Source organism: Mesocricetus auratus, unplaced genomic scaffold (genome assembly GCF_017639785.1).
Source record: "Mesocricetus auratus isolate SY011 unplaced genomic scaffold, BCM_Maur_2.0 Super-Scaffold_100006, whole genome shotgun sequence".
Classification (NCBI taxonomy): domain Eukaryota; kingdom Metazoa; phylum Chordata; class Mammalia; order Rodentia; family Cricetidae; genus Mesocricetus; species Mesocricetus auratus.
The window spans coordinates 32,469,954-32,493,837 of NW_024429190.1; the positions used below are offsets into that span (position 1 = coordinate 32,469,954).

The window sequence follows — 23,884 nt, forward strand, 5'->3', positions numbered from 1 at the left end:
AAGTGGCAAGAATTTGAAATGGTGATGGGGCAAACGAGGGCAACTCTTTAATAGGGTAGGCGAGTGGTGTTAATGTGATGTAGACTTGCTGTTTACATGTCACTTTCTTAGCCTGCCTGTGTCATTAGGAAGGGCGTTGGGGAATAGCTGATAGCCTAAGCTTACTGGAAGTTAATTGTACAATTCACGATGTTATTGAAAAGAAAATGTTCAGGTAGATCATGTGTGTATTTGAGTGGGAACAAAGCAGTGTTTTTGATAAACTGCTGAGAAGAAGAATGACAAGAAGATCTGTAAAACAAAACATCATGCCTGAGGCCCCAGGTTCAATCCCCAGTATCACAGACAAGTCTAAATCAAATGAAAACTGTATGTCTCCTGTCCTCCATTACAGATCTTTCAAAAAGCTCCAACCCCAACCATCTCCAAAGTCACAGTAAGACTCCAAGCCACAATGTAGCAAAAAAGTAAAAACAACAGCAAAACCATAATCACTGAATCTTTTTAGGGGCAGGGAGGATACTTTTCAGATAAGTGGATGCCTCAACTGCTACAAATCTTCATGAAATATAAATCATGTGGACTTCAATGATAAAGTACTTTTTTAAGCAGGCAGTAAAATAGTTATCAGAAACCAAGAAACCTAACTGAATCTTCATTAAGGGAAACCTAACTGAAACTTCTTGAAGGGCAAATTAGGAAGGAGGGGAATTCTGATTTAGAGTTAGAAGTCTGGGTCCCAGCACTGCCTGTAGAGTTATGTTACCTGGGACGATCAGTGTGCCTCACCTGTAAAGCAGAGGCCTGGTAGACAGGCTTCATGTGCAGTGCTAAGTCTGAGAATCCTCTGGTAGTGACTTCCTAGATTTGTTCAGAGAATGCCAGACTCTGTGGCAAGCTAACAGATTGATTAGTGATGTCTGTCCCAGGATGAAGGACTAGGAGCTGGGTCAGGGAGTGGCAATGTTCATGTGGTTATCATATCCTAATGAGATGGTTTCACATCTTAGCCCTCCTGGAATGTTCTCTCGTGTCTCTTCATGTATTGACATGAAATACATCTTACATGTTGACAGTAGAGCTGTTGGCTTTGTCAAAGCTATCCTCTTTTATAGTCAGCCTGTGCAGAAACTGTTTCTAGCTTATTTTTATAGTAGAGAAAAGGCTATTTTGATAAGAATTTTGAGAACTTATTGAATATTAAAAGATGTCTCTGTGAGTTCGAGGTCAGCCTGGTCTACATAGTGAGTTCTAGAACAGCCAGAGCTTCGTAGTGAGGCCCTGTCTTGAAAAAACAAAAAAGAAAAGAAAAGAAAAAAGGCAACCAAATTCTTGAGACTCAGTGTATCATAAAGACTGAGTTGGTATTGAGTACAGAGCAGGATGAGGTCTGTGTGGGAACTTGAAATTGGGGTTTGAAGGATGTGAGGTTATGACTACAGGGCTGGCTGTGGTTGGTGGGGCTGAGGCATGGTCTTGAGACCTTTGTGAAGCCACCCAGCACAGAGTCCTCAGGGAGTTGTGCAAATGCTAGTGTGGCCTGGCCTTCTGCCCAGAACATAGTAGGTACAAAGTCAGTGCTCTAATGCCTCAGTGTTCCGCATAACTACTTTCAGTCTCGTGTTGCAGAAGACATTTGCGTATGGCTCAAATTAAAAGTTGAGAATTGCAGAGATTTTGTGCTTTCCCTCATTTCTATACAGTACTTCATCACATTAATCAGTTCTGTGGGAGAAATTTTCTGTTTGAAAATGCCTCTCATCATCATTGTGAGTGAGATGTCAGGGATAATGATGGGAACATGGTGGATCAGCTCTAGCACTAGCAAAAGGCAATTTGCAAAATTGTGTTTGCTTTACAGCACTTCCACGGGAGGTTTATTTGTGTGGATGAAGCTATGAAATATGGATGTATGTTAGAGGTACATTAATTTACTCTAGCAGCATGCGTTTTACATACCATATGTTTATAGTTAATTAGCACAACAAACCCGCATTTAAAAATAATAATAATCTCAATTAGGTTATGCAAAATCGAGCAATCAGCCACCTTCCTGACACACACATTCGCCAGCTCCTTGGGAAACCATAAAGAAACTGCCCCCCTCCATCTGCTGTTGTAGTGCACAGAACATCCCACGCAGTAGAAGTCTTCCCACACTATAACTCTCCAGCGTTTGAAACTTTTCATAAGATTCTCTTGGGAAGAATGGTTTTTCTTATGACACTCCTAAGTTTACATGCAAAATATCTTTTGTTGGATTTAATAAGGTACCACATATATTCAAGTCCACAAAGGATTGCACTGGGGAAACATTATAAATTTAAATCCCTTTAAAAGAAAACTACTTAAACTACTATTTTAGGTTGATTTTTTAGGTAAAATCTATTTTTGTGTCTTGCCTCTAACAGGTAACATATATTCATAGGATTTTGGAAGTTGGAAAGAACTGTAGCGGTAACCTGGGCTGACTTCCCAGTGTAATAATCCTCTCTGCTAAATTCATGACAAGCACTCATCTAGCTTCACTCGAATGCTTTGGGGGCGCAGAGTCCTACAGCCTTACAAGGCAACTCAATTTATTTAATAGCGCTAATCGTTAGAGAATTTTCTCATATTGAGATAAAATATGCTCCCCATTAACTCCTAACCATTGCTCCTGGTTCTATTCTCAGAGGCAATAAAGGATAAGTCTAATTTCTATTCCATATGATACCCCTTTAGTTATGAACTAGCTGTCAGTTCCTCCCAGTCTTTTCTGAACAAACACCCCCAATTTGTTTAACTGTAAATCCTATTCATTGCTATTATTTTCCGTAGAAATGAGCCGGTTTTATCAGTGTCTGTCTTTAAAATGTGGGGACTGGACTCAGGGCTGCCAATGGGATCTAACTTAGTCTTCCGTTGTTGGGATACTGCTCATAGGTAGAGGTCTCCGGCCGGCCTACACGAACCACAAGCAAGGTGTGACTGAAGTCAGCTCTGCAGGCAGCCATCCAGAAACCCTTGAGGCTTTTCCCGTGTCCCTTGCTTCCCTCATCTCACCTGCTTAGCTTTTGCTCCCTGCTGAAGCTTGTTAGTGAGCCTTAGGGAATGCATGTACTTGTAAATCTGGTAACCCTGCGTTAAACCAGAGCTGTGAAGAGAGGCAAGCAGTCTACCCTCTAAAGCCTGACCTGACCCTTAACAGTTTGGTTGAAGTGTGGAGAATAAGTGACTACTGAGAATTCTGCCCTAAATGAACTTTTTTTTCTATGCAAAAGCTTTATTTTCACTTTATCCAAGACTTGGGGCCCCCCAGGGTGGTTACCAAGCTGCCTAGTGTGGCGTGAGAGAGGTTCTGGTGGAGGTCCTGAGTCTGGCAGAGCAGAGGAGGGAGCGCCCGGGAAGGCGAGGCTGCCGAGTCATTGAGAGTGAGCCGCTCTAAGCCACACTTGCCCAGAGCAGCTGAGGCAGGCCAGTCTACGCTGGCTGGGGTCCAGCCAGCCTACAGAGGCTGGTCAGGTGGTGACGCATCTTCTTGATGAGCTTCACCTCCTCATCCAGGAAGTGTTTTCCAACAAGTCACAGAGATGAGGGTCTGTGTGGGCAGAACCCAGGGAGCGAAGATCCAAGAGGGCCCGGTTCAGGTTCTTCTCCAGGGCCAAGGCAGCTTCCACGGCCTCCCGGCCTTTACCCACTCGTCTTGAGATGACTGCTGCATATTCTGGAAGAGTGTACCCCCATGATTGTTCTGCCTCGCCCTTCTCCTGGCCAGTTAATGGAAGAAGTGGCCTACGCCCTTCAGAACCATGCCGTCCTGATCAAAATAGTAGCCCAGAGAGAGGAATGTGTAGGAGGCCCGTGGGTGCAAGCTGACCAGGTGGTTCACGGCAGTTTCCTTTTCGGCAGGATAATTCTATGACTGGGAGGATGACAGATCTGAAAGATGGAGGTAACCACAAAGAGATGGCGCTGGCAGGCCCTAGGAGCCGAAGGCGGCGCAGAGATGCTCCAAAGGCAACCGGAAAGACTGAAAGCCACTAGAAGCTAACAGGGAGAGAATCCTGGGTCTGTTGTCCAAAGACTGTTGAAGCAAGACACAGATCCATGGGACCCCTGAGGCACTGCTCTCTAAATGGAGCTTTATGTGTAATTTTAAAAATTATTCTTTTGAGAATCTTGTACGATGTATTTGGGTTGTAACGACTCCTGCACTTTCCCTATCTAACTCCCCCTGGATCCCCTGAAGGGGGACATGTATGTCAGCATCCTTAACCAGTGCTCAGGAAACACCATGGGAGAAGGAATAGAAAGGATGTGAGAGTCCCAAGGATGGGAGGGGTGCTGTGAAGTGCTCTTTTCCGGACATGACATGACCAAAGCACTCAGGAACCCACAGCAGATATGATTACTTATTAAATAGCCAGCTTGCAAGCCCAGTCTGTTCCTGCTTCCTAACTGTGTCTTTGTTTCTAATCAAAACAGTTCACTTCAGCTTATGGGGGAGCTGGGATCCACCTGAGTTTGTAACCATCCATGGCATTCTTGGGGGTGATCTAAAGCAGTGCTTCTCAAACTTGAGTGTGCAGGGAGGGCTTGCTAAAACCACCTGCCAGGCTCCACTCCCAAAGTTTCTGATGAAGTAAGTGCTAGGCTGGGAAACTATTTGCATTTCTAACAGGACCCAGGTTAAAGGAAAACAGATTTAGTAGCCAGGTGGACTCACAACAGAGCAGAAGCCAAACTGAGTATGTGTGTGGGCAACAGACTGAAGAAAGGCAGGGGATTTAGACTTGAGTATAAAACAGTGCTCGTTGCCTCTCTGTCAAGATAATCAGGTTCAGATGCTGAGGGAAGCCCAGGTGGTCTCCAACTTCCTTCCGCCTTATGCCAGACTCTAGACTAAGTGTTGACCCTCACAGCAACTCTTAAGGTCAGGATCTGTGACCTCCTTTTACAGTTTAAAAACATCCCCAAGGTTGTCTAAGATCATCTAACAAGTAAATGACAGGCATCGTCTAACCCCTAACCTCTGTTCCTTCGGATGGTGAGTGGAAGGCCAGACCAAGGATGCACCTTGACTTGGTGAATGACAAACGTTCCCCCAAGGAATTGGAAGATCTCAGTACACTAGCATACATCTTCATACAAAATCCTTGTTTTAGCATGAGAAGTAAAGCTCCTAATTATAAAACAGACTTTCTTATGGAGCCTATAAAGTTAGAGTCATTCCCATGACCCATGTATGTGAATGTCATAACACATCTTACCCTTGTAATGGAATTCCACTGCCATGGAGGCCTTTGGAGGGTGGCTGTGAGTAAACTTGCTTTTGGGAGTTCTTAGTCACTACTTGCTTCTGCCAGGATCTTGGCATCAGTTTGTTTGTTTATTGGTTAAAGGGACTTAGAGAATGTTGACTCATTTGAGTGAATTTTCTTTTTATTTCTAGGTGGATTATGATAATCACACACTTTACAAACATGGAAAGACCGGTCGAAAACAGTCCCCTGTGCGAATTTTCACCAACATTCCACCCAACAAAATAATCCTTCCTACGGAAGAAGGATACAGGTGAGACCATTTTCAACTTCTGGGGTCATCTGAAGATTCGATTCTGTGTACCTACCAGTAAAATTCTTTCAATATTGAATCTTGTGGTTCCTGTATTGCTCTTAGAGTTGGTCCATAATTTCACACTGAATTGAATTCTGATTACCTCCAATTTTTGAAGCAAGTTTGTTACGAGAAGCTTTTCTTGAGAGGAGCCTTCTCGCCCACCTGGTTCCAGATCCGCATCAGTCCCAAATAAACACACAGGAGGCTATATTCATTATGAAGCTGTTGGCCTTGCTTGTTTCTTACTGGCTAGCTCTGACTTAAGTAATTACCCCATAATTGTTAATCTAAGTATGTCTCTTACTTAGACATACTTAGAGGAAACTGGAGAGGTTTCCGGGCTTCCTACCCCAATGGCGTTACATCTCGAACTCTCTTGTGTTTCTCCTTCCCAGAATCCTCCTGGACTCCTAGCCCCACCTATCTAGATTCCTATAGGCTCAACAGTACTTTATTGACAAATAACAGGCAAATAACAGGACTTCCCCAACACAAGTTTCTTGTATATGTTTGTCTGTTCTGTGAATCTCAATGAATCCATGAAGCTCATTTCCCTGTTTCTCTCTTTAGATTTTGTTCCCTCTGCCAGAGATGTGTTTCTCTTGAGAATCAGCACTGTGTGCATTGTAATTCTTGCACATCCAAGGTATCGTTCTCTTATGTCATACATTTTTATGAGTGTTCGTTATGTTAGTTTGATAGTTTTATTACTCTTAGATGTTTTTCTGCCTGCCAGTGGTGGCGCATGCCTTTGGTCCCAGCACTCGGGAGGCAGAGGCAAGTGGATATCTGAGTTCAAGGCCAGCCTGTTCTACAGAGTGAGTTCCAGGACAGCAAAGCTGTTACACAGAGAAACCCTGTCTGGAAAACAAAAACAAAACAAACAAACAAACAAAAAGTTTTGTTAGTACTTGAATTCATGTATTATTATCCTTCTATATCTTACTATAGTAGCACCTTATTTTTAATTATAGACTTAGTAGGCTTTAAAAAATTCTTGTATGGAAGGTGTATGTGTACAGGCACATGTGTGCACACATGTAGAAGTTAGAGGACTACTTGCAGAAGGTTCTCTCCCTCTGCCATGTGGGTCCCATGAATCAAATTCAGGTCATCAGGCTTGGTGATGAATGCCTTTACTACTGAGCCATCTCTCCAGCCCTAAAACAGGCCCTTTTAAAGTACTTAATTTCTTTCATCATTGTAAATAGCTATTTCAATCATTTTCACATGGTACTTACCAAAAGTGTTTCCAATAAGGCACTAAGTGCTGAATTTATATGTCTGTTAAGGGTAAAATTATGAGGTTTCAAATCAGGCATTGGACTATTAGGTACCATGCTGTTCTGATGAAGTAATGATGAAGTAATGATGAAGTAATGTACGGTGCACTTTTTATGTGCTAGGCTTGTTCCTAAGAGCCTTGCATGGGTTAACACATTTATCCTCAGAATAGCCTCCGAGAGACAGGGGTGGTTACTCTTTGCTCTCTTACAGCTGCTGCAGAACAAGAGACCTGTCTCCTGTTTATGAGTTTAGCTCTTGTGTTTCTCCCAAGAGCCTTTGCTTTTGAAAGTGTTTTAGATTTGTTGCCCAGTGAAGCGGAAGGTACTGAGATTCGTATAGACTTCCTACCCCCATTGCTGTGCACAGCCTTCTTCCATTAGTGTCTGGGACTGGAGAATGCCTTGTGTGACGGTTGATGAACCCACTTATGCTTAACCCCTGCGTCCTTGCTTTACTTTGAGGTTCACTTTTGGTACTGGGTGTTGAGTTGAATGAATATCTACTGACATGCTTCTGCCACTGTGGGGTCATATAGAGTGACTTCACTGTGTTCCTTGGAAATCTTCTGTGCACTGCGTGGTCACCCTTCCCTTCCTTAACCTCAGGCAACTGATCCTACTGTCTGTAGTTTTACCTTTTCCAGAAAGTCATAGTATTAGAGTCACACAGCTTGTGTAACTGCTTTTCAGACTGGCTTCTCATCTGAGATGACCATTTAAAGCTTCTGTCTTTCCTTCCATGGCTAAATGGCTCATTCTTGTTAATGACTTCCATTGTCTGGGTGTATCACAGTTTGTAACTGTGCACCGGCTGAAGGACCTCTGGCTTGCTCCCAACATTGAACAATAATAAATAAGCTTCCTGCTCATTTTTTAAGGAGATAGGATGACTTGTCAGCTACTTTGTGCATTTTTACTGTCTAGTCAGAAGGAACATAGAAAGTTTAGCTTTTCTAAACAGCACAAATTATTTTTCAAAGAAAAGCTTAGGTTCAAAGAACTGTTTTCACTTGATTTAGAATGGTCTGCATTATGTCCAGGTTTATAAAGTTTAAAAATTGAGGGGAAAAATTTACTTAGCAATATGCACATGGATGGTAAAAATAAACGATAATAGGAAAACGAAGGTCACAAAAATTAGAGGCAGTACTGTCCAGTGGGAAAGAGGGGTGCTGTGGTGTGAGGCCATGCCAGGGGGTTCTAGGGACTTGGGAAGCCCCAGTGCCTGACAGGCAGTTGCTTTAGTATTTGTAAAGTGCATGTATATGTTGAATGTACTATTCTAGGTATGTTTTACTTCACGTTTTAAAAAAAATTACTCAAGAAGTAATCTGTAATCTATCTCTCTAAATTACATGAAGCTCTCAAATAGGAATTTCATTAAGGGTTATGTAGTATGGATAACATAAAATTATGGAATCATTAATTTTCTTGAAATTTTCATTTGGGTCCTTCTTTGTGAAGATTGGATGGCTTGAAGCCAAGTGGATTTTCAAGATCATTTGGATAAATCTAGTTTCATAGTTAAGGAAATTGAGGCCCATCAAGGAGGCATTTGAGTTAAGTGGAGAAATGCATAAATTAAAATCAAAGTATTTAATTGTGAAGCCCAGGAAAGGAAGAAATAGGGAATGAATAATTTACACATATTTTAATAAGACATTTTAATTTTTAATTGTGGAACTTGGCTTTTATAACAAATTGAACATTTTAAAATTTGTTTTTGTAGGATGGCAGGAAATGGAGCCATTGCTTTCTCTGCAAAAAGTGTGTGAAGCCTTGTAAGTGTTTGAGATCCTTGGAAAACATTTTTAGTTCCATTCATGTAAATAAGATTTTTATTATATTCATAACAGAAAATAATATAGAGACCGACATTGACACCGACATTGACTTTTATGATTACGGACACACATCTTTCATAAGGAGAGCTGACTGCTAGCCTGTGTCAGTGTGGCATCTGGCTCCATTACTTCAGTCGGGCACTGTGCCTCTCAGCCAGCCTCTGCTGTGGCAGTGGCTGTCAGGTCATGATGGATTGGGCAAGGGCGGAATTTGTTCGCATTATAACAAAACTTACTGGTTCATGTGGGATTCAAACACTTCACCTTCATCTCTTTAGCCAAATTAAAATGAACTAAGCCCAGCAGCCACAATATTTGAAATAAACGTTATTCATAGAGCCTACCTCAGAAGCTAATGAGATAAAAAGTTATGTTAAATGAACCTCTTCTGAAACCTAGTTTTTCTTTATAGCCTGGGCCCATTGTGGCACCTGCAATCGCTGTGCACTCCCAGATCATTCTTGTGCAGGCCCTCAAGATGGCTGCTTTATTTGTGGTGCATTGGATCACAAACGCAGCAATTGTCCCAACATTGGCGTCTCTAAGAGACCTAACAGGTTAGTTGGATTCTTTTACTCTCTAGAAAAAAAAAAAAGATTGCTGGTGTCAAGCTTTCTAGGAGCAATCTACGGAAGTGCAGAGCTTTCGAATGACTCAGTGATAGTCGTCACTCTCACCATTATGTGTCATTACCTGGATTGCGGGGAAAGACACTAAGGCAAGCAAAGAACATGCTTCAAGGAGCTCAGGCGTGACAGGTTAGACACAAGACAACCAAAACCCGAGGAGGAGGTGGTACCTTTACATCTCCGATGGCTCCTATGAGAATGATAATTTTAAGGTGAAAGTTCAGACTTCACAGAAGGAAATGATCCTCGGGTCAGGCTGTGTGGGAAGACCAGGGGCAGACACCTGGTGGCAGGAGGGGATGACGAAGGCGTTTCAGATGGAGTGGAGCATGGCATTGCATAGCAGAAAAGTGTGAATCCCACAGCAGCAAAGAGCTGAGTTCGGTGTGTTACAACAGAAGTTACCAGTTCATGTAGGATTCAAACACTACAGCCTGATCTCTTTAGCCAAATTAAATGAGCTAAGCAAACTAGCCACAATATTTGAAGTTAACATTATTTATATTAGTACCAGTTAGTTCTGTAAATTCCATCAGCTTTTAGAATATTTACACATGCTTTTTTTTTACTTAAATTGTTATTTTTTCCCCCATGATTGTTTTCATATCTCCCACCAACATTTGGCATTGATAACTCAGAGTAAAATTATTCCAGTTGCTGGGTGGTGTGGTGGTGTGGTGGTGTGGTGGTGTGGTGGTGTGGTGGTGTGGTGGTGGTGGTGGTGGTGGTGGTGGTGGTGGTGGTGGTGGTGGTGGTGGTGGTGCAGCACACCTTTAATCCCAGCACTTGGGAGGCAGAGGCAGAGCGGGTGGATCTCTATGAGTTCGAGGCCAGTCTGATCTACAGAGCAAGTTCCAGGACAGCCATGGCTGTCACACACAGAAACCCTATGACCAAAAAAAAAAAAAAAAACCAACAAAAACAAAAATTTCTAGTAATTATGGCATGTTTTGAAAAAAACTACTTCTGTATATACCAGCTGGTACAAGTGAATGCCCCCTCTGAAAGGTATATTTTTATTTTAACTGTGTTTGGGTGATTTTCCTGCATGTATGTTTATGTATCACATGAGTGCTAATCTGTTGGTTGTAGTGTTTTGTTACATTCTGTTTCCTTTGTTAGAGGTGGGGGGAATCACTATACTTCAGTATTGGATTTTATCAGCTTTTATTCAAAGGGTAAATCCTTTGTGTTGCAGTATACCTGGTGATCTTAGGTTGTATTGCTTTCTTCAGTCAGAGAACTCTTTTAGACTCTGTTACTGCCTTCCAAAAAACCTGCATAATGAAATTGACAGAAATATTTACTGCACATGTGTATGTGCACTATGTACCTGCCTGGTGTCTGAAGAAGCCAGAAGATGCCCTGGAGTTAAGCGTCACAGATGCTTATAGCTGCTTCCTGGGTGCTGGGAATCAAACCTGGGTCCTCTGCAAAAGCATTAAGTCCTCTTAACCACTGGGCCACATCTCCAGCCCTGAGAAAATACTCTTTCTTTATAAATGGCAGTTGTTTTAATATGTACTTGAGCATACCGTGGCATGCAATATTTTTCAGTACTAAGCATTTTAGAGCTGACTTTTATATGTTGTTTTCCTATGGTTAAATTTCCCTGTGGCTGTGAACTAAAATGGTGCTGGCTCCCTCTTGTGGTGAAAGCTCATTCTGTCAGTTATATAAGTCCTGGAGGTTAGAGGACAGATGCTAGGGCAGTGTGATTTTAAGGGAAACTAAAATGATAAATTTTACTCAGGCATTTCACCAACATTCACATACTTAGCTCCTGAAAATTTTGTTTATTTACATTACAAGTGAATGATTTTAAATTCTTTTCCTTCTGCTTATTCCCTGCTGAAATCTGGTTCATTTTTAATCCTGCTTAAGAGTAGATGAACCAAAGAGAAATTTAAAATTTAAATAGAGACATGTGGCTCTGTTGGCTTTTCTATTAGAGATTATGCTTGACTACATTAAATTTGCTAAGTCCTTACTTATCAGGAAATCATCCTACTTTAAGAAAATGACTGGTTGAAAAAGAGGTTTATTGTAACATGAAAAGAGACAATAAGGAGTTGGGGGGGTGTATTCTCAGCCCATAGCACAGAATTGAAGATGTAAGTCACCAAGCAGAGTTTTGCTGAGTGGCCAAGAAACTGCTAACAGCTGATGTTTATCAATGATCCTATGGGGCTGGCATTTTACTGGTTTAGTAGTCACTGTCAGGTGAGTATGAAAACAGATTCTAAAGTCAGGCTGGCCCTACCACTTTCTCCTTTGATGAATCTAGGACTTCAGGGCCTCAAGTTTTTCACCTGAAAAACATTAGGGAAAACAGACTGTCTCCCTTGTTCATTGGATTTTAAGACTATGCCAACTTGATTTCATATTCCCCACACCTGATACATACTACAGAGTAAATGGCATGATTCTGCTTGCACGGAGAAGTGAATAAACAGTTATCTTGTCTTAGCAGTCTGTCTCTACCTTGGTTCTGAGACCAGCAGAGCAGAGGCTCTGTTCTGTCTGCTGTGACGTGTTCATTTAGAGGCTTGTTTTAAAAAAGCTTGGGATACAAAAGCTGGGCATCCTTAGAGGTCTTGCTGGCACTTTTACACCTATGAGGGAGAGGAAGACTAGCTTTGGGGCTTTGGGGAAAGGCCTTCTTTAGTGTGGTCAGTTTTTCTTTTCCTGTTGTGCTGTTTCATTTTTGTGCCCCTGCTGACTGCCGCATGTATTAATCCATTTCTAAAAAAAGAAAAAAAAAGTGTAATTCCGGGATTTGGAAATGGAAGTGCTGAGTTGAGCAGTATATATGTAGCAAAGAGACAAGCCCATTGGCATGGCTGCTCACTTCTGTGGCGTGTCTGTCCTGAATAGCTTGTTCTAAATCGGTAGCAACCATCTTTTAAAGAAATGCCTTCAGGAGCATTTTGCTTGGTCAGGCCTCTGTCTATTTTCTTGTCGTCATGGTTAGGACACCAAGGATTTATACTTCCTACACAGTAAATTCTTTCGTGTCTTCTATCCCCCTATTTGGTTAGCCAGTTAATTAAACTTCCACCTAATTACATAATTCAATGTGCTCATTCCATAAAATAATTTAGCACCTTGCTTTTCAGAGCTGTCAGAAAGCAGAAGCAAAGAAAAAGTAATAAGATAAAAACGGAGCCACTAAAGAACAATCCATGAATCACACATCTGCTCCAAGAAGAAAGAAGAGGAGGGAAAGGGCCCATCAATATCCTTGCTCTTAAATGTCCACTGACTTGAGAATAAGGAAGATTTATAGCCCAACCTTTGATGCCATTTTCTCCAAGTGCCACACTGGACTTAAATCCAGCTGCTTTCAAAGGTGTGCACCTTCCTGAGTTCGGTAATAGGCAGGTGGCATTTGTTGGCTTCAATTCCTTTCAGCTGCCTCTGCAGACTGGGGAGCTTTCTGCCCTGAGCTAGTTCTTGGCTCTGCATGCTTTTTCCACTCTTTAATCCCACCAGCTTTGGATTTGACTTCTTCTGTCTGAAAAATGGGCATACGGCCTGTGTTTACAGACAATACCAGATATTATTGCAAGTGAAAATCTTTAGTTTTCCTCACGTCAGGCTTCTGTTTTCATTTAGATTTGAAATTATTTTGTTAAATGACGAAACAGTACTTTAAGGCACATCTAGCCCATAGCTCATGGGCTACCTGTGCTGTAATTTAAAAAGTGGCTCAAGAGGGAAAGAACTCACGTGGAGGGGAATGGGGAAAATGGGAGGGGAAGAGGGAGACTGACCTCTGGGGACAGGAGCAGCAGAAAAGAAGAGAAGCAGAGGTGGGGTGGGGACAGAAACAGGCAGAGAAGCAGGAGTGGAGAGGGAGGAGAGAGAGATGGAGGGAGGGAAAGAGGAGAGGTGGACAGGACCCTTTTAAAAGGGAACATAGTGAATGTACATAGAAGGTGCTCTTAGTGACTGCAGCTGAGGACATATCCTGTCAGAACCCCAAGGGCAGGCCAGTACAGATACCTGAATACTAAGTGTATGCCCCAGGATAGCTATGAATGTGGCCCAACACAGAATCATAAACATATTTAAAACATTATGAAACTTTGTGTGGCTTTTTTCATAACTCAATCACACAGTACTTGAGTGGAACTTCATAGATGATGTCTTGTTGCAATGTCCAAAGGTTGGACATACCTGGACTCATTCAACAAAAAGTATGATACATAATTATTTAAAGATTGGATCTGAAGATGATGGGGTAAATTGATATTAAAGCAATGTAAAGATAAAGAGATTGTGATTGTTGTTTTATTATTAAATCTTTATTTTTTCAGTACTTTTTCCAGTTGTCTTTATTTTTATTTATGGATTGATACATCGTATGTGTGCCCAGCTGTACCTATGTATGCCACAGCAGTCATGTGCAAGTCTGTTCTCCACCCTGTGGCTTCTAGGGATTGACCTGATGTCATCAGGCTTGGTGGCTCTGTCCTTTACTCATCTCACCAGCTGCAGTTGTCTTCTGATGGTGTGGAATCACTCAGGTGTCCTAACCTGTGCTAGAAGTTTATCTCTTTGTGAAAGGAGTTGGTAGCAAGAGGCAGGATAGAGATTAACCCCTATTCCTGTACTGAGGAACACTTCCTGGCTGTGTGGCCTTGCTTAGATCCCCCTTTATAAGCCTCTGTGTCTTCAGTGTGGCAATGGGAGCATCTCATATATGCCAGATTTGGTTTGCGATTAAATAAGACACATGTGCCCAGCTCTCAGTTTTCTGTAATAAGTGAGCTGTGTGACCACAGAGGCCAGATGGTCATTCTTTGGCCCAGTTGCCTAGCACTGAAGAGGGAGTGGTTCCATCTCCAAGAATAAGCAGTTCATTGCTCCATTTACTTACCAGGTATCTGGCGTTATCTCTTTAAGACTGAATAGTTGTAAATGGATTAATTTGCATAATAACTTTTCTCTTGTTTCCAAACAGCTGTTCTGGAGCTCATAGTGAAGCCTCTTGGCGTGGTGTTATCTGGAGTCCTGAGAGTACTGTACCTATTCCCTGTAAGCCAGGGATGGTGGATGTGTTATGTGAGCTGTTTAAGCCTGGGGCAGATCAAAAGGATAATAGTAAACATCAGGTGACATCAAAAGACAAGTCACTGATTCAGTTGTTGAAAATGCTTGGAATACAAGCTTGCTGATCTTAGTTCCATTCCTGGAACCCATGGGAAAAGCCAGATGTATAACCCAGCACTCCTATAGCAATATGGGAGGCAGAGCCCCATGAATTTCTAGAAGCTCTAGATGAGCAGTAGCGGAAGTAAGAGAGACTGATGTGGCTGGTGGCACACGCCTCACTCAGGAGGCAGAGGCAGGTGGACCTCTGTGAGTTCGAGGCCAGCCTGGTCTGCAGAGCAAGTTCCAGGACAGCCTCCAAAACAATACAGAGAAACCCTGTCGAGAGAGAGAGAGAGAGAGAGAGAGAGAGAGAGAGAGAGAGAGAGAGAGAGAGCGAAGTGGGGTGCTTCTCTGTATGCTATGAATATTTTATTACCATTGGTTAATAAAGAAGCTAATTTGGCCAATAGCCAGGCAGAATATAACTAGGCGGGAAATCCAAACAAAGATACAGAGAGAAGGCAGAGTTAGAGAGATACCAGCAGCTGCCAGAGAAGAAAGATATGAGGTAACAAGCCATGAGCCTTGTGTCGATACACAGACTAATAGAAATGGGTTAATTTAATTGTAAGAGCTAGTTAATAATAAGCCTGAGCTAACAGGCCAGTTTGTAATTAATATTAAGCCTCTGAGGGGTTATTCTGGAATTGGAATGTGGGAGAGAAATGAATCAGAGACCCTGATTCAAAACACAGTGGAGGGAGAGAATTGACTTCCACGCATTCCCCACACGCATACGTACACATAAACAAAAAAGATTCTTTTGTTTTAAGGCTAGTTAAGCTCTGGGACTTCATAAGCTTCAAGAAACTCTCCTTTGATATCTTGCATTTAGTGTTCACTTGACTATTTGGTTTCCTTTGATAAAACCCAGATGCACATGTGTGTGTTGTCAAGAGTTTTCCTATCCTGATCACATGATCCAGCAGCTGCTTCCCAAATATCTGACTCGGAGACAGTATAAATTATAAATGCCCGGCCAATAGCTCAGGCTTGTTATTACCTAATCCTTACATTTAAATTAACCTATATTTCTTACCTATGCTTTGCCACTTGGCTCATGGCTTGTTACTTCTTTTCTACACACCCTGCTTCCTCAGTGACTGGCTGGCATCTCCTCTGACACCGGCCGTATTCTTCCATCATTCTCCTAGTTTGGTTGTCCCTCCTATGATTCCTGCCCGGCTACCAGCCAATCAGCTTTTTATTAAATCAATCTGAGTGACAAATCTCCACAGTGTACAAAAGGATTATCCTACTGTGTGAGTGTGTGTGAGTGTGTGAGTGTGTGTGTGTGTGTGTGTGTTGGGAAAGTGTAGCATCCCTGCGCTTCATATACAGATGAAGGGACACAATTGAGACGGGAACTGGAGATCACTGAGTTCACCTCTCTGTTTCCATTTTAGGGAGGGATATTGCCAGACTTTACTGTGTCTACCACACCATAGTCAGATCTATGGAATTCTCCAAAACTCAGACACCTGAGGGACCATGACCACTGAAGAGTTGGGTCCTGATGACCAATGGTCATTTTTATCTCCATATTCCTTAATTTTAAGATAATATCAATTGTAATCATTTAGCTAGGTGCTGTGGAATATACCTCCAATCTGGCTATTCTAGAGGCTGAGGAAGGAGGATTGTGTTTAGGGGTAGGGATATGGCTTAGTGGTAGAGCACTTGCCTTGTATGAGTAATGCCTGGATGTAACCCCCAGAACTGCAAAAATGAAAATGAGCTTTAAAAAGTTACTTCTAGGGCTAGAATGACTGTTCAGTACTTAAGAGCACGTGATGTTTGTCCAGTCAACCAGAGTTCAGTTTCCAGCGCCACATGAGGCAGTTCACATCTGCCTGTAACACCAGGTTGAGAGGAACCCACAGTCCCTCCTGGCTTCTGCAAAGAGACCTGCACACATGGCATGCATACACACACAGACATAGGGACACACACACACACACACACACACACACACACACACACACAAAACTTAAAAAGAAAGTTATTTTCTTAGAAAATTAAAAATGAGTGAATCTGTCCTTACATTCAGTGAATACTCATTTTAGGGACATAGTTGGTATTCTCAGAATAAAGTAATCAGAAAATGCCATTTGTGTCTCTGGGAGGTAGGATGTGAATTGAGAAAGGGATTGGTTGTTCTTACTAGAAATTTGAGTATCTGAGCATTACAGCATACACGTTAAGCAACAGTGGAAGACTAATCTTTGGAAGGGGATTTTAAATGAATAATAACCTAGTTTGCTTTCTGTTGCTATGATAAAGAGCATGACTAAAATCAACTTGGAGAGCAAAGGGCCTGTATGTCCCAGGTCACAGTTCATCACTGACCAAGCAGGACAGGAACTTGAAGGCAGGGACGGAAGCAGAGGCCATGGAGAAACACTGCTTACTGGCTTGCTATCCATGGCTAGCTAGCTCAGTTTGCTTTCTTAGAACACCCAGGATAGCCTGCCCAGGAGTGGCCCCACCCACAATATGCTAATCATTTAACAAGAAAATGCTCCACAGACTTCCATACAGGCCAATCTTCTTCTTCTTCTTCTTCTTTTTTTTTGGAGACAGGGTTTCTCTGTGGCTTTGGAGCCTGTCCTGGAACTAGCTCTTGTGGACCAAGCTGGTCTCGAACTCACAGGGATCCTCCTGCCTCTGCCTCCGGAGTGCTGGGATTAAAGGCATGTGCCGCTACCTCCCAGCTTCATACAGGCCAATCTTATGGAGGCATTTTTTTTTCATCTGAGGTTAACCTCTTCCAAGGTGACTCTATCTTGTTGACAAAGGCGTAACCAGCACAATAATTACAGGTAAGTTTCATTCTTACATTACAAATCATCTGCTTCTGGGGTTGGCGAGAGGTAACGATGCTTGCCACCAAGCCTGAGTTTAATAGTTGGAGCCCAAATGGTGGGCGAAGAGAACCAACTCCTTCCAGTTGACATCCACAATTACAGTCACACAAAAGAGCAAAGGAAAGTTACAAAAATTCTGATGCTTGTATTAATAGAAGTTAGTGAAATCCAGAGTCGCTTTGCAGACTCTGGCCAACCAGATTCCAGGATGTCCTGCATGAGTCTCACACACTAACTTAACTCGGCAGCGTTTCCACTGTTTCTACCCACTACTGCCTTTCCTTGCTTGGACTGTCTTACGGGATTGTTAGGTTTGACTCTAAGCCTGTTCCCTTGAGCCCGGGTACCATGCAGTGTCTCTCTGTATCCCTCAGCACCCTGCTGCATCCCTCAGCTCTCTGAGCCACATCAGACTTTCTTAGACCCAGCTGAGAAGCTGTTTGCAGACTTTATTTCTCTCTCTGGAAGATTTAGGCTTCCAACAGCAGTGCCCACTTTATCTACTCTTTTGTCTCATCTTCCTTGTAGGTGCTCAGTAAAAGCTGGGTGGCAGAACCCAGTTTTAGAGGTATTGAGATGGCAGACCTGAACTGAGATAGGCGGAGGGGTTGCTTTTGTCTTCTTCAAAAGAGTGAAAAAGGGGAAACAGACTCAAAAAACTCTGTAATGGTGTAATAGTGACTGTGCGGGGAAGACACTGAGGCCTTGAACTTTACAAAAAATGGACAGCTGTACTTTGGGAGTGTCCTTTTGGGAGTGTACTTTCATTGGTGTCTTCAGTATAATGTAGAAAGTTAAATGTGATAAACAGCCTACCAAGGGTCCTCACTCGCTGCCCCCCCTTACCTTGTCCTCTTCATCCTCTCTAATGGCACCAGAGAGCTGCAGCACATCTCTGGCCAGTAAAATAAAATCTCTCTCTCTCTCTCTCTCTCTCTCTCTCTCTCTCTCTCTCTCTCTCTCTCTGTCTGTCTCTCTCTGTGTGCGCGTGCGTGCGCGCACACTTTTAAAAAACACTTTTTAAGAAATATACTTTCTTCGAGGAATTTAATCCTTCTCTGTGTTGGAATAATTTGAGGCACTCGCTTAGCTCTGTACAAGCTAGAAACTGGTGGCAGAAGTCTCTTGCCTTCCTTGAGTTTGGCCAGATCCCTATCTGCATCACATATTACCTCCATTCATGGGACGCTGGCAGACAGAATAATATGTTTTCCTGCCAGTCAGTGCACATAAATACCAACTTCGTGAATGGAAATGCCATGTAACAGAACACTTTCTGCCTCAGATCTGTAATCATGTTTCACAAGAGGCTAACACACTTGGAGCTGCATGGGTAAGGTCCATCTCCACCAAATGCAAAGGAAAAATCCAATTTCACTTATTTGATGTAATTTTAATTGGAACATTAAGACATGAGTTAAATTACTTGAGGGTTAGCTAAGAAGGTCATTGCAATAAAGTAAAGATAAGGTCACTACTGTTTGATTTCAGGCACTTTCAGTATAAATGTTAACTCAGCGAGATTGAGGAAAATAGTGCCATAGTGAATGATATCTTAGGACTGGGAGGTGGCTTTTAGCCCACTAGTCAGTTCCAAGATTCCCAGTGTTTACTTCCATGTTACTCTGTAAACTAGCAGAGCTACAATGTTAGATGTGCACTCTGAGGAACTAAGCCTGAAGCTGGGTGTGGACTTTCATGCCTGGAATCCCAGCTACTCTGGGAAACCAAGGCTGGATTGTGAGTTCGAAGCCTGCATGGGTAACATAATGAGATCCCCATTTGGAGGCAAAGAGAAACAGCCTGAGGAGATATACCTGTTTCTTCATCTGCAAATAGGGACAGCAAGAGTGCACAAATATTCTACATGCTTATTGAGGGCAAAAGGAGACACTACTACCTTGTGTAACATGTGTATCATGTGAATGCAGAAGTTAAAAGTATCTCTCAAACTACAATCCCAAAAAAGCCAGTTACAACCCCCTTAATTTTTCTTTTAGACTTTTATAAGTAGAAATATGAAACATGCTAAAGCTACCCCCAAAAAAGCTAATTGGCAATGTTTAGTGATCTGTACCTTTTCATAAATATGAGAATTAATGTCTATAAAAAAGGGTGGATTTACCATATTTTTAAAATTGTCCTAGGGTTGGACATTTGGTTTGCATTTTTTCACTATTTTGAGCAACCCTGTGTTAACATATTTCTTATCAAATCTGGAACTTCCTTAGGGTAAATAAATGTGTTAATAATTATCATGCATTGCTCACTATACAGTGTGCTGTTTATGTTTCATATGTAACATCACATTGACAAGTGCATGTTTCCTATAAATGCAAATACTATGATTCTAGAGATCTCCCTAGGACTTCAAACTGGAATCACATGAGTTAGTCTCTGAATTTCTTTCCAAGAACAGCAAGTGAAGTAGTAGGGGAGAGTTAAAAGAAAGAGGTACTACGGATGATAAAACGTACTCACTCTGCTAAGAAGGGTACTCTCTCATCTTACAGAATGGGCTTTAGACTTAAAACTGCCCCCCCTCCCCGAGAACAGTGTAATCAACATACTCACTATTGAGGTTGCCTGGACAGTGTCTGTCCCCATTCACTCACATAATGAATGCTTAGATAGCTGTAGAATAAATCCTGATGTCCCATAACTTTGGTGAGTTAGCTACAAATTGCGAAGTGCTCATTTAAATAGTGTGAGAAATCAAACTGTTATTTGTCCCGTATCGTGGAGGGTGTAAACGCTTTAACATTTGGCTGTAAATTGCAATCATTTAGCCTTTTTAAAAAATGGTTAATTCTCTTTTAATTTTATAAAATGCTGCCTGATAGGGAGAGGTTTTTGATGTTCTTTTTGTTTTGTTTCCCTCTGTGGATTGAAAAATACCAAGAGGGTTCAAAGGTGGATCCAGTGTGTGGATGAGGAGTTTTGATCAGAGCCTAAACCTGTGACAATCCCTTTCTCCACAGCAGAGAATTCCTAAGCAAACGGAAAGACCTGGGTTCCCACAGATCCACACATACACTCTACAGGCTGCTCTCACCCCTTGCTGGGAACCAGGATAGCCCAAGCATCGTCCAAAGGGACCTCAGAGCGCGCTATGTCCTAGCCACGCCCCAGCCACGCTCCCACGCTTTCTCTAGCCCCGCCCAGTCCTGCTCTAGCCTAGGCCAACTTTGCCTGTGGCACTCGCCCGCCCCACCCACACAGCTCCGCCCTTCATCAGGCCCCGCCTGCAGCCGTCCGCTCGCCCCGCCTCGCGGGCGCGCGCCGCCGCCGAGCCACTCACTTCCTCTCGCGAGGACGTCCTGGCGTCGGCGCCGGAAGCTTCCTGTGAGCGCGGAGGGCGGAGGGAGGGAGAGGGCGGGGAAGGCCTCTGGCTAGGTGGAGGCCGAGTGTGGTGCTGTGGCAGGTACCGCTGCAGGCCGGGCTCTGCGCCAAGGCTAGTGGCCGGGTGCTCCGGCGGCCTTCGCCTGAACGTCGTTGCAGGGCCGTCCCCATGCTGCGCTTCCCGACCTGTTTCCCATCCTTCCGGGTGGTGGGAGAGAAGCAGCTGCCACAGGAGATTGTTTTCCTGTCCTGGTCACCCAAGCGGGACCTCATTGCTTTGGCCAACACCACAGGCGAGGTAAGTAAGTGAGCTGGCGAGGAGTCCGTCGTGCCTCGGGCCTCAGTTTCCCCTTTTGCAGACATGGCGGATCGGTTGTCTTACCCTGCCCCCCTACATCGCAATGTGGCAGTTGGCCGTCAGTGAAAGTGTAAAGGGCCGTATCCGCCAAACGTGATTTATCTTTCCTTTTCCTGTGTGGTTAGAAGAACAAATGCCCTCAAAGTTCTGCACACCCAGGTCTCGACGAATTGATTTGGCCGGGGATACAACATCTGAGCAGACCCACAGACTCCGCCCAGAGTTGGCTTTCAGATTAGCAAGAGAACGGAGATGCGAACTGTTGTCAAGTCCAACTGGAAGTGTGTGTGTGTGTGTGTGTGTGTGTGTGTGTGTGTGTAGTTTGACGATTCTGAGTTTTTACATCTTGGTTACAGCTAGCTAGCTATTTAAAAGGTCGTTAAGTTTAAAGGCCGATGTCTCCCAGGATTCCTGACAATGCGTGCAAAACATTGTCAGTTCACATTTTGAACATGCATTATTGAGTACAACCAAAGCACACCCAACTTTCTGTAGAGAGTTACTGTTACCTGGAAGCCATCTTGAAAGGAAACCTTCATCTATGAATTTCTCCTCCTCTCACCTTTTGGCAGTTTTCCCGACAGGAGCCAGGTAATTTGTGTGTGCAGCCAAGTATGGAAAACTAGATGGTAAGGAAGTCCTAGCATCCAGGGAAACTTAGTGTGCCAAATTGCATTATCGCGCTGTCCCTGCCGTGACTGCCTCTAAGATCCATGGCTAGAAAGTAACATAGCTGAACGAATGGACTAAGATTGCAGTCATTATTGTTGTTATTTTACTGTGCCACAGATACCTTTTGGTGTTGTTTGTGTTGCTTCTTTTGATGTTGTGTTAGACAGCCTTAACCTTTTCCAAAAAGTAAGTTTAAAAGGGACTGGAGACTTGGCTTAGCAATCAAGAACGTTTGCTGTTCTTGTAGATGACCTGGGTTTGGTGTTCTTGTAGATGACCTGGGTTTGGTGTTCTTGTAGATGACCTGGGTTTGGTGTTCTTGTAGATGACCTGGGATTTGGTGTTCTTGTAGATGACCTGGGTTTGGTGTTCTTGTAGATGACCTGGGTTTGGTGTTCTTGTAGATGACCTGGGTTTGGTGTTCTTGTAGATGACCTGGGTTTGGTGTTCTTGTAGATGACCTGGGTTTGGTGTTCTTGTAGATGACCTGGGTTTGGTGTTCTTGTAGATGACCTGGGTTTGGTGTTCTTGTAGATGACCTGGGTTTGGTGTTCTTGTAGGTGACCTGGGTTTGGTGTTCTTGTAGATGACCTGGGTTTGGTGTTCTTGTAGATGACCTGGGTTTGGTGTTCTTGTAGATGACCTGGGTTTGGTGTTCTTGTAGATGACCTGGGATTTGCTGTTCTTGTAGATGACCTGGGATTTGCTGTTCTTGTAGATGACCTGGGATTTGCTGTTCTTGTAGATGACCTGGGTTTGGTGTTCTTGTAGATGACCTGGGTTTGGTGTTCTTGTAGATGACCTGGGTTTGGTGTTCTTGTAGATGACCTGGGTTTGGTGTTCTTGTAGATGACCTGGGTTTGGTGTTCTTGTAGATGACCTGGGTTTGGTGTTCTTGTAGATGACCTGGGTTTGGTGTTCTTGTAGATGACCTGGGTTTGGTGTTCTTGTAGATGACCTGGGTTTGGTATAGTACCAGTATAGCTGCTCGCAACTGTCTGTAACCTCAGTTCTAGGGAGATCTGATGCCCTCCTCTGGCCTCCGCAGGCACTGACTGCACAAATGTGGTACATTCTTGTAGGCAAAATACTCACACAAGTACTTAAAAAAATATGAAAATGTTTCCGGTACAGGGCTAAGTTGGGACTTCTCAGTTCACCCATGTCTTTGAAACTATCTATATTCATTTAGGCACTGTTCTGTTTTGTTCTGTGGATAGCTACGTACTCAAAAGTCGTTATTAAAATTTTTTGTTCTGTGAATCTAGGTTCATTTTATTTCTGCAAATGAATTTGCAAGTTTCTGCTATTACATCTTTTTGTCTTAGGTCTTACTTCATCGACTTGCAAGTTTTCATCGAGTTTGGAGTTTTCCACCAAATGAAAATACGGGAAAAGAAGTAACCTGTTTGGCCTGGAGACCAGATGGCAAACGTAAAGATAATGCTATAAACATTTTCATTTTCATAGAGTATATTCTAAAGGGAAACCTACTTTTCAAAGAATAAATTTTTCTTGGTATATTTTATTTATGATTTTGTTTCTGTTATTTAGGTATTGTTGTGTAACCTTGACTGGCCTGGGACTAGAACTTAGAGAGACCCACCTGCCTCTGCCTCCCAAGTGCTGGGATTAAAGATGTGCTACCATACCTGGCCTTATATTAGAATTATAAATGCTAGTTTGAGATTTTGTTTTTCTTTTTTAGATGTTTAAAATTTTTTCCACTGAAGTCTATTGTTGGCAAAGATGATTCTTTAATCAACCCTGGCTTTGTGGCCAATAGAATTGAAGTCTAACACATTTAGAGTACTTGGCTTATATTCTCTCTGCTCTTTTGTCCCATACCATTTGATCCAAGTACTGGTCACCACTCACCAGTCCATTTAATGCCATCATAGCCTTTTTCTCCTTCGAATTCATTTAGAACTGAATGTGAGGTTCATAAATACTCTGTATGCAAGCAACTTGCCACACCTGTGGGGCCATCCATTGTGACTCTCCATTTCCACAAGGTCTTCCTCCTGCTGTGGCTCTGATCATTCATTGTGCATGCGTGTATTGTTTTGTTTTGTGTTTTACATTGATAGTTTCTTGAACTGTTGTTCACAGCGTCCGAATAGTA

At 42.9% G+C, this 23,884-nt stretch overlaps 2 protein-coding genes across 6 annotated transcripts in view; both read left to right on the forward strand.

Annotated features, from left to right (window-relative positions):
* The window catches only part of Zcchc4 (zinc finger CCHC-type containing 4), a 41,829-nt gene extending 28,145 nt beyond the window's left edge, over positions 1 to 13,684 (forward strand). The window contains exons 9-14 of one of the 3 annotated variants that reach the window (XM_040747076.1): positions 5,435 to 5,556; positions 6,172 to 6,247; positions 8,617 to 8,668; positions 9,144 to 9,288; positions 12,480 to 12,598; positions 13,481 to 13,684. In XM_040747076.1, the coding sequence (XP_040603010.1) occupies positions 5,435 to 5,556; positions 6,172 to 6,247; positions 8,617 to 8,668; positions 9,144 to 9,288; positions 12,480 to 12,549 (465 nt within the window). In that variant the 3' untranslated portion in view covers positions 12,550 to 12,598; positions 13,481 to 13,684. Of the gene's footprint in view, positions 1 to 3,891; positions 4,132 to 5,434; positions 5,557 to 6,171; positions 6,248 to 8,616; positions 8,669 to 9,143; positions 9,289 to 12,479; positions 12,955 to 13,480 lie in introns of those variants that run through there. The other 2 variants (XM_005068772.4, XR_002382480.2) reach the window with 2 other exon arrangements.
* A 7,061-nt stretch (positions 13,685 to 20,745) lies between these two features.
* Anapc4 (anaphase promoting complex subunit 4) overlaps positions 20,746 to 23,884 on the forward strand; it is a 30,207-nt gene continuing 27,068 nt past the window's right edge. For all 3 annotated transcript variants that reach the window (XM_013112515.3, XM_013112516.3, XM_005068771.4), the window contains exons 1-2: positions 20,746 to 21,027; positions 23,088 to 23,193. In XM_013112515.3, the coding sequence (XP_012967969.1) occupies positions 20,899 to 21,027; positions 23,088 to 23,193 (235 nt within the window). In that variant the 5' untranslated portion in view covers positions 20,746 to 20,898. The remainder of the gene's footprint in view (positions 21,028 to 23,087; positions 23,194 to 23,884) is intronic.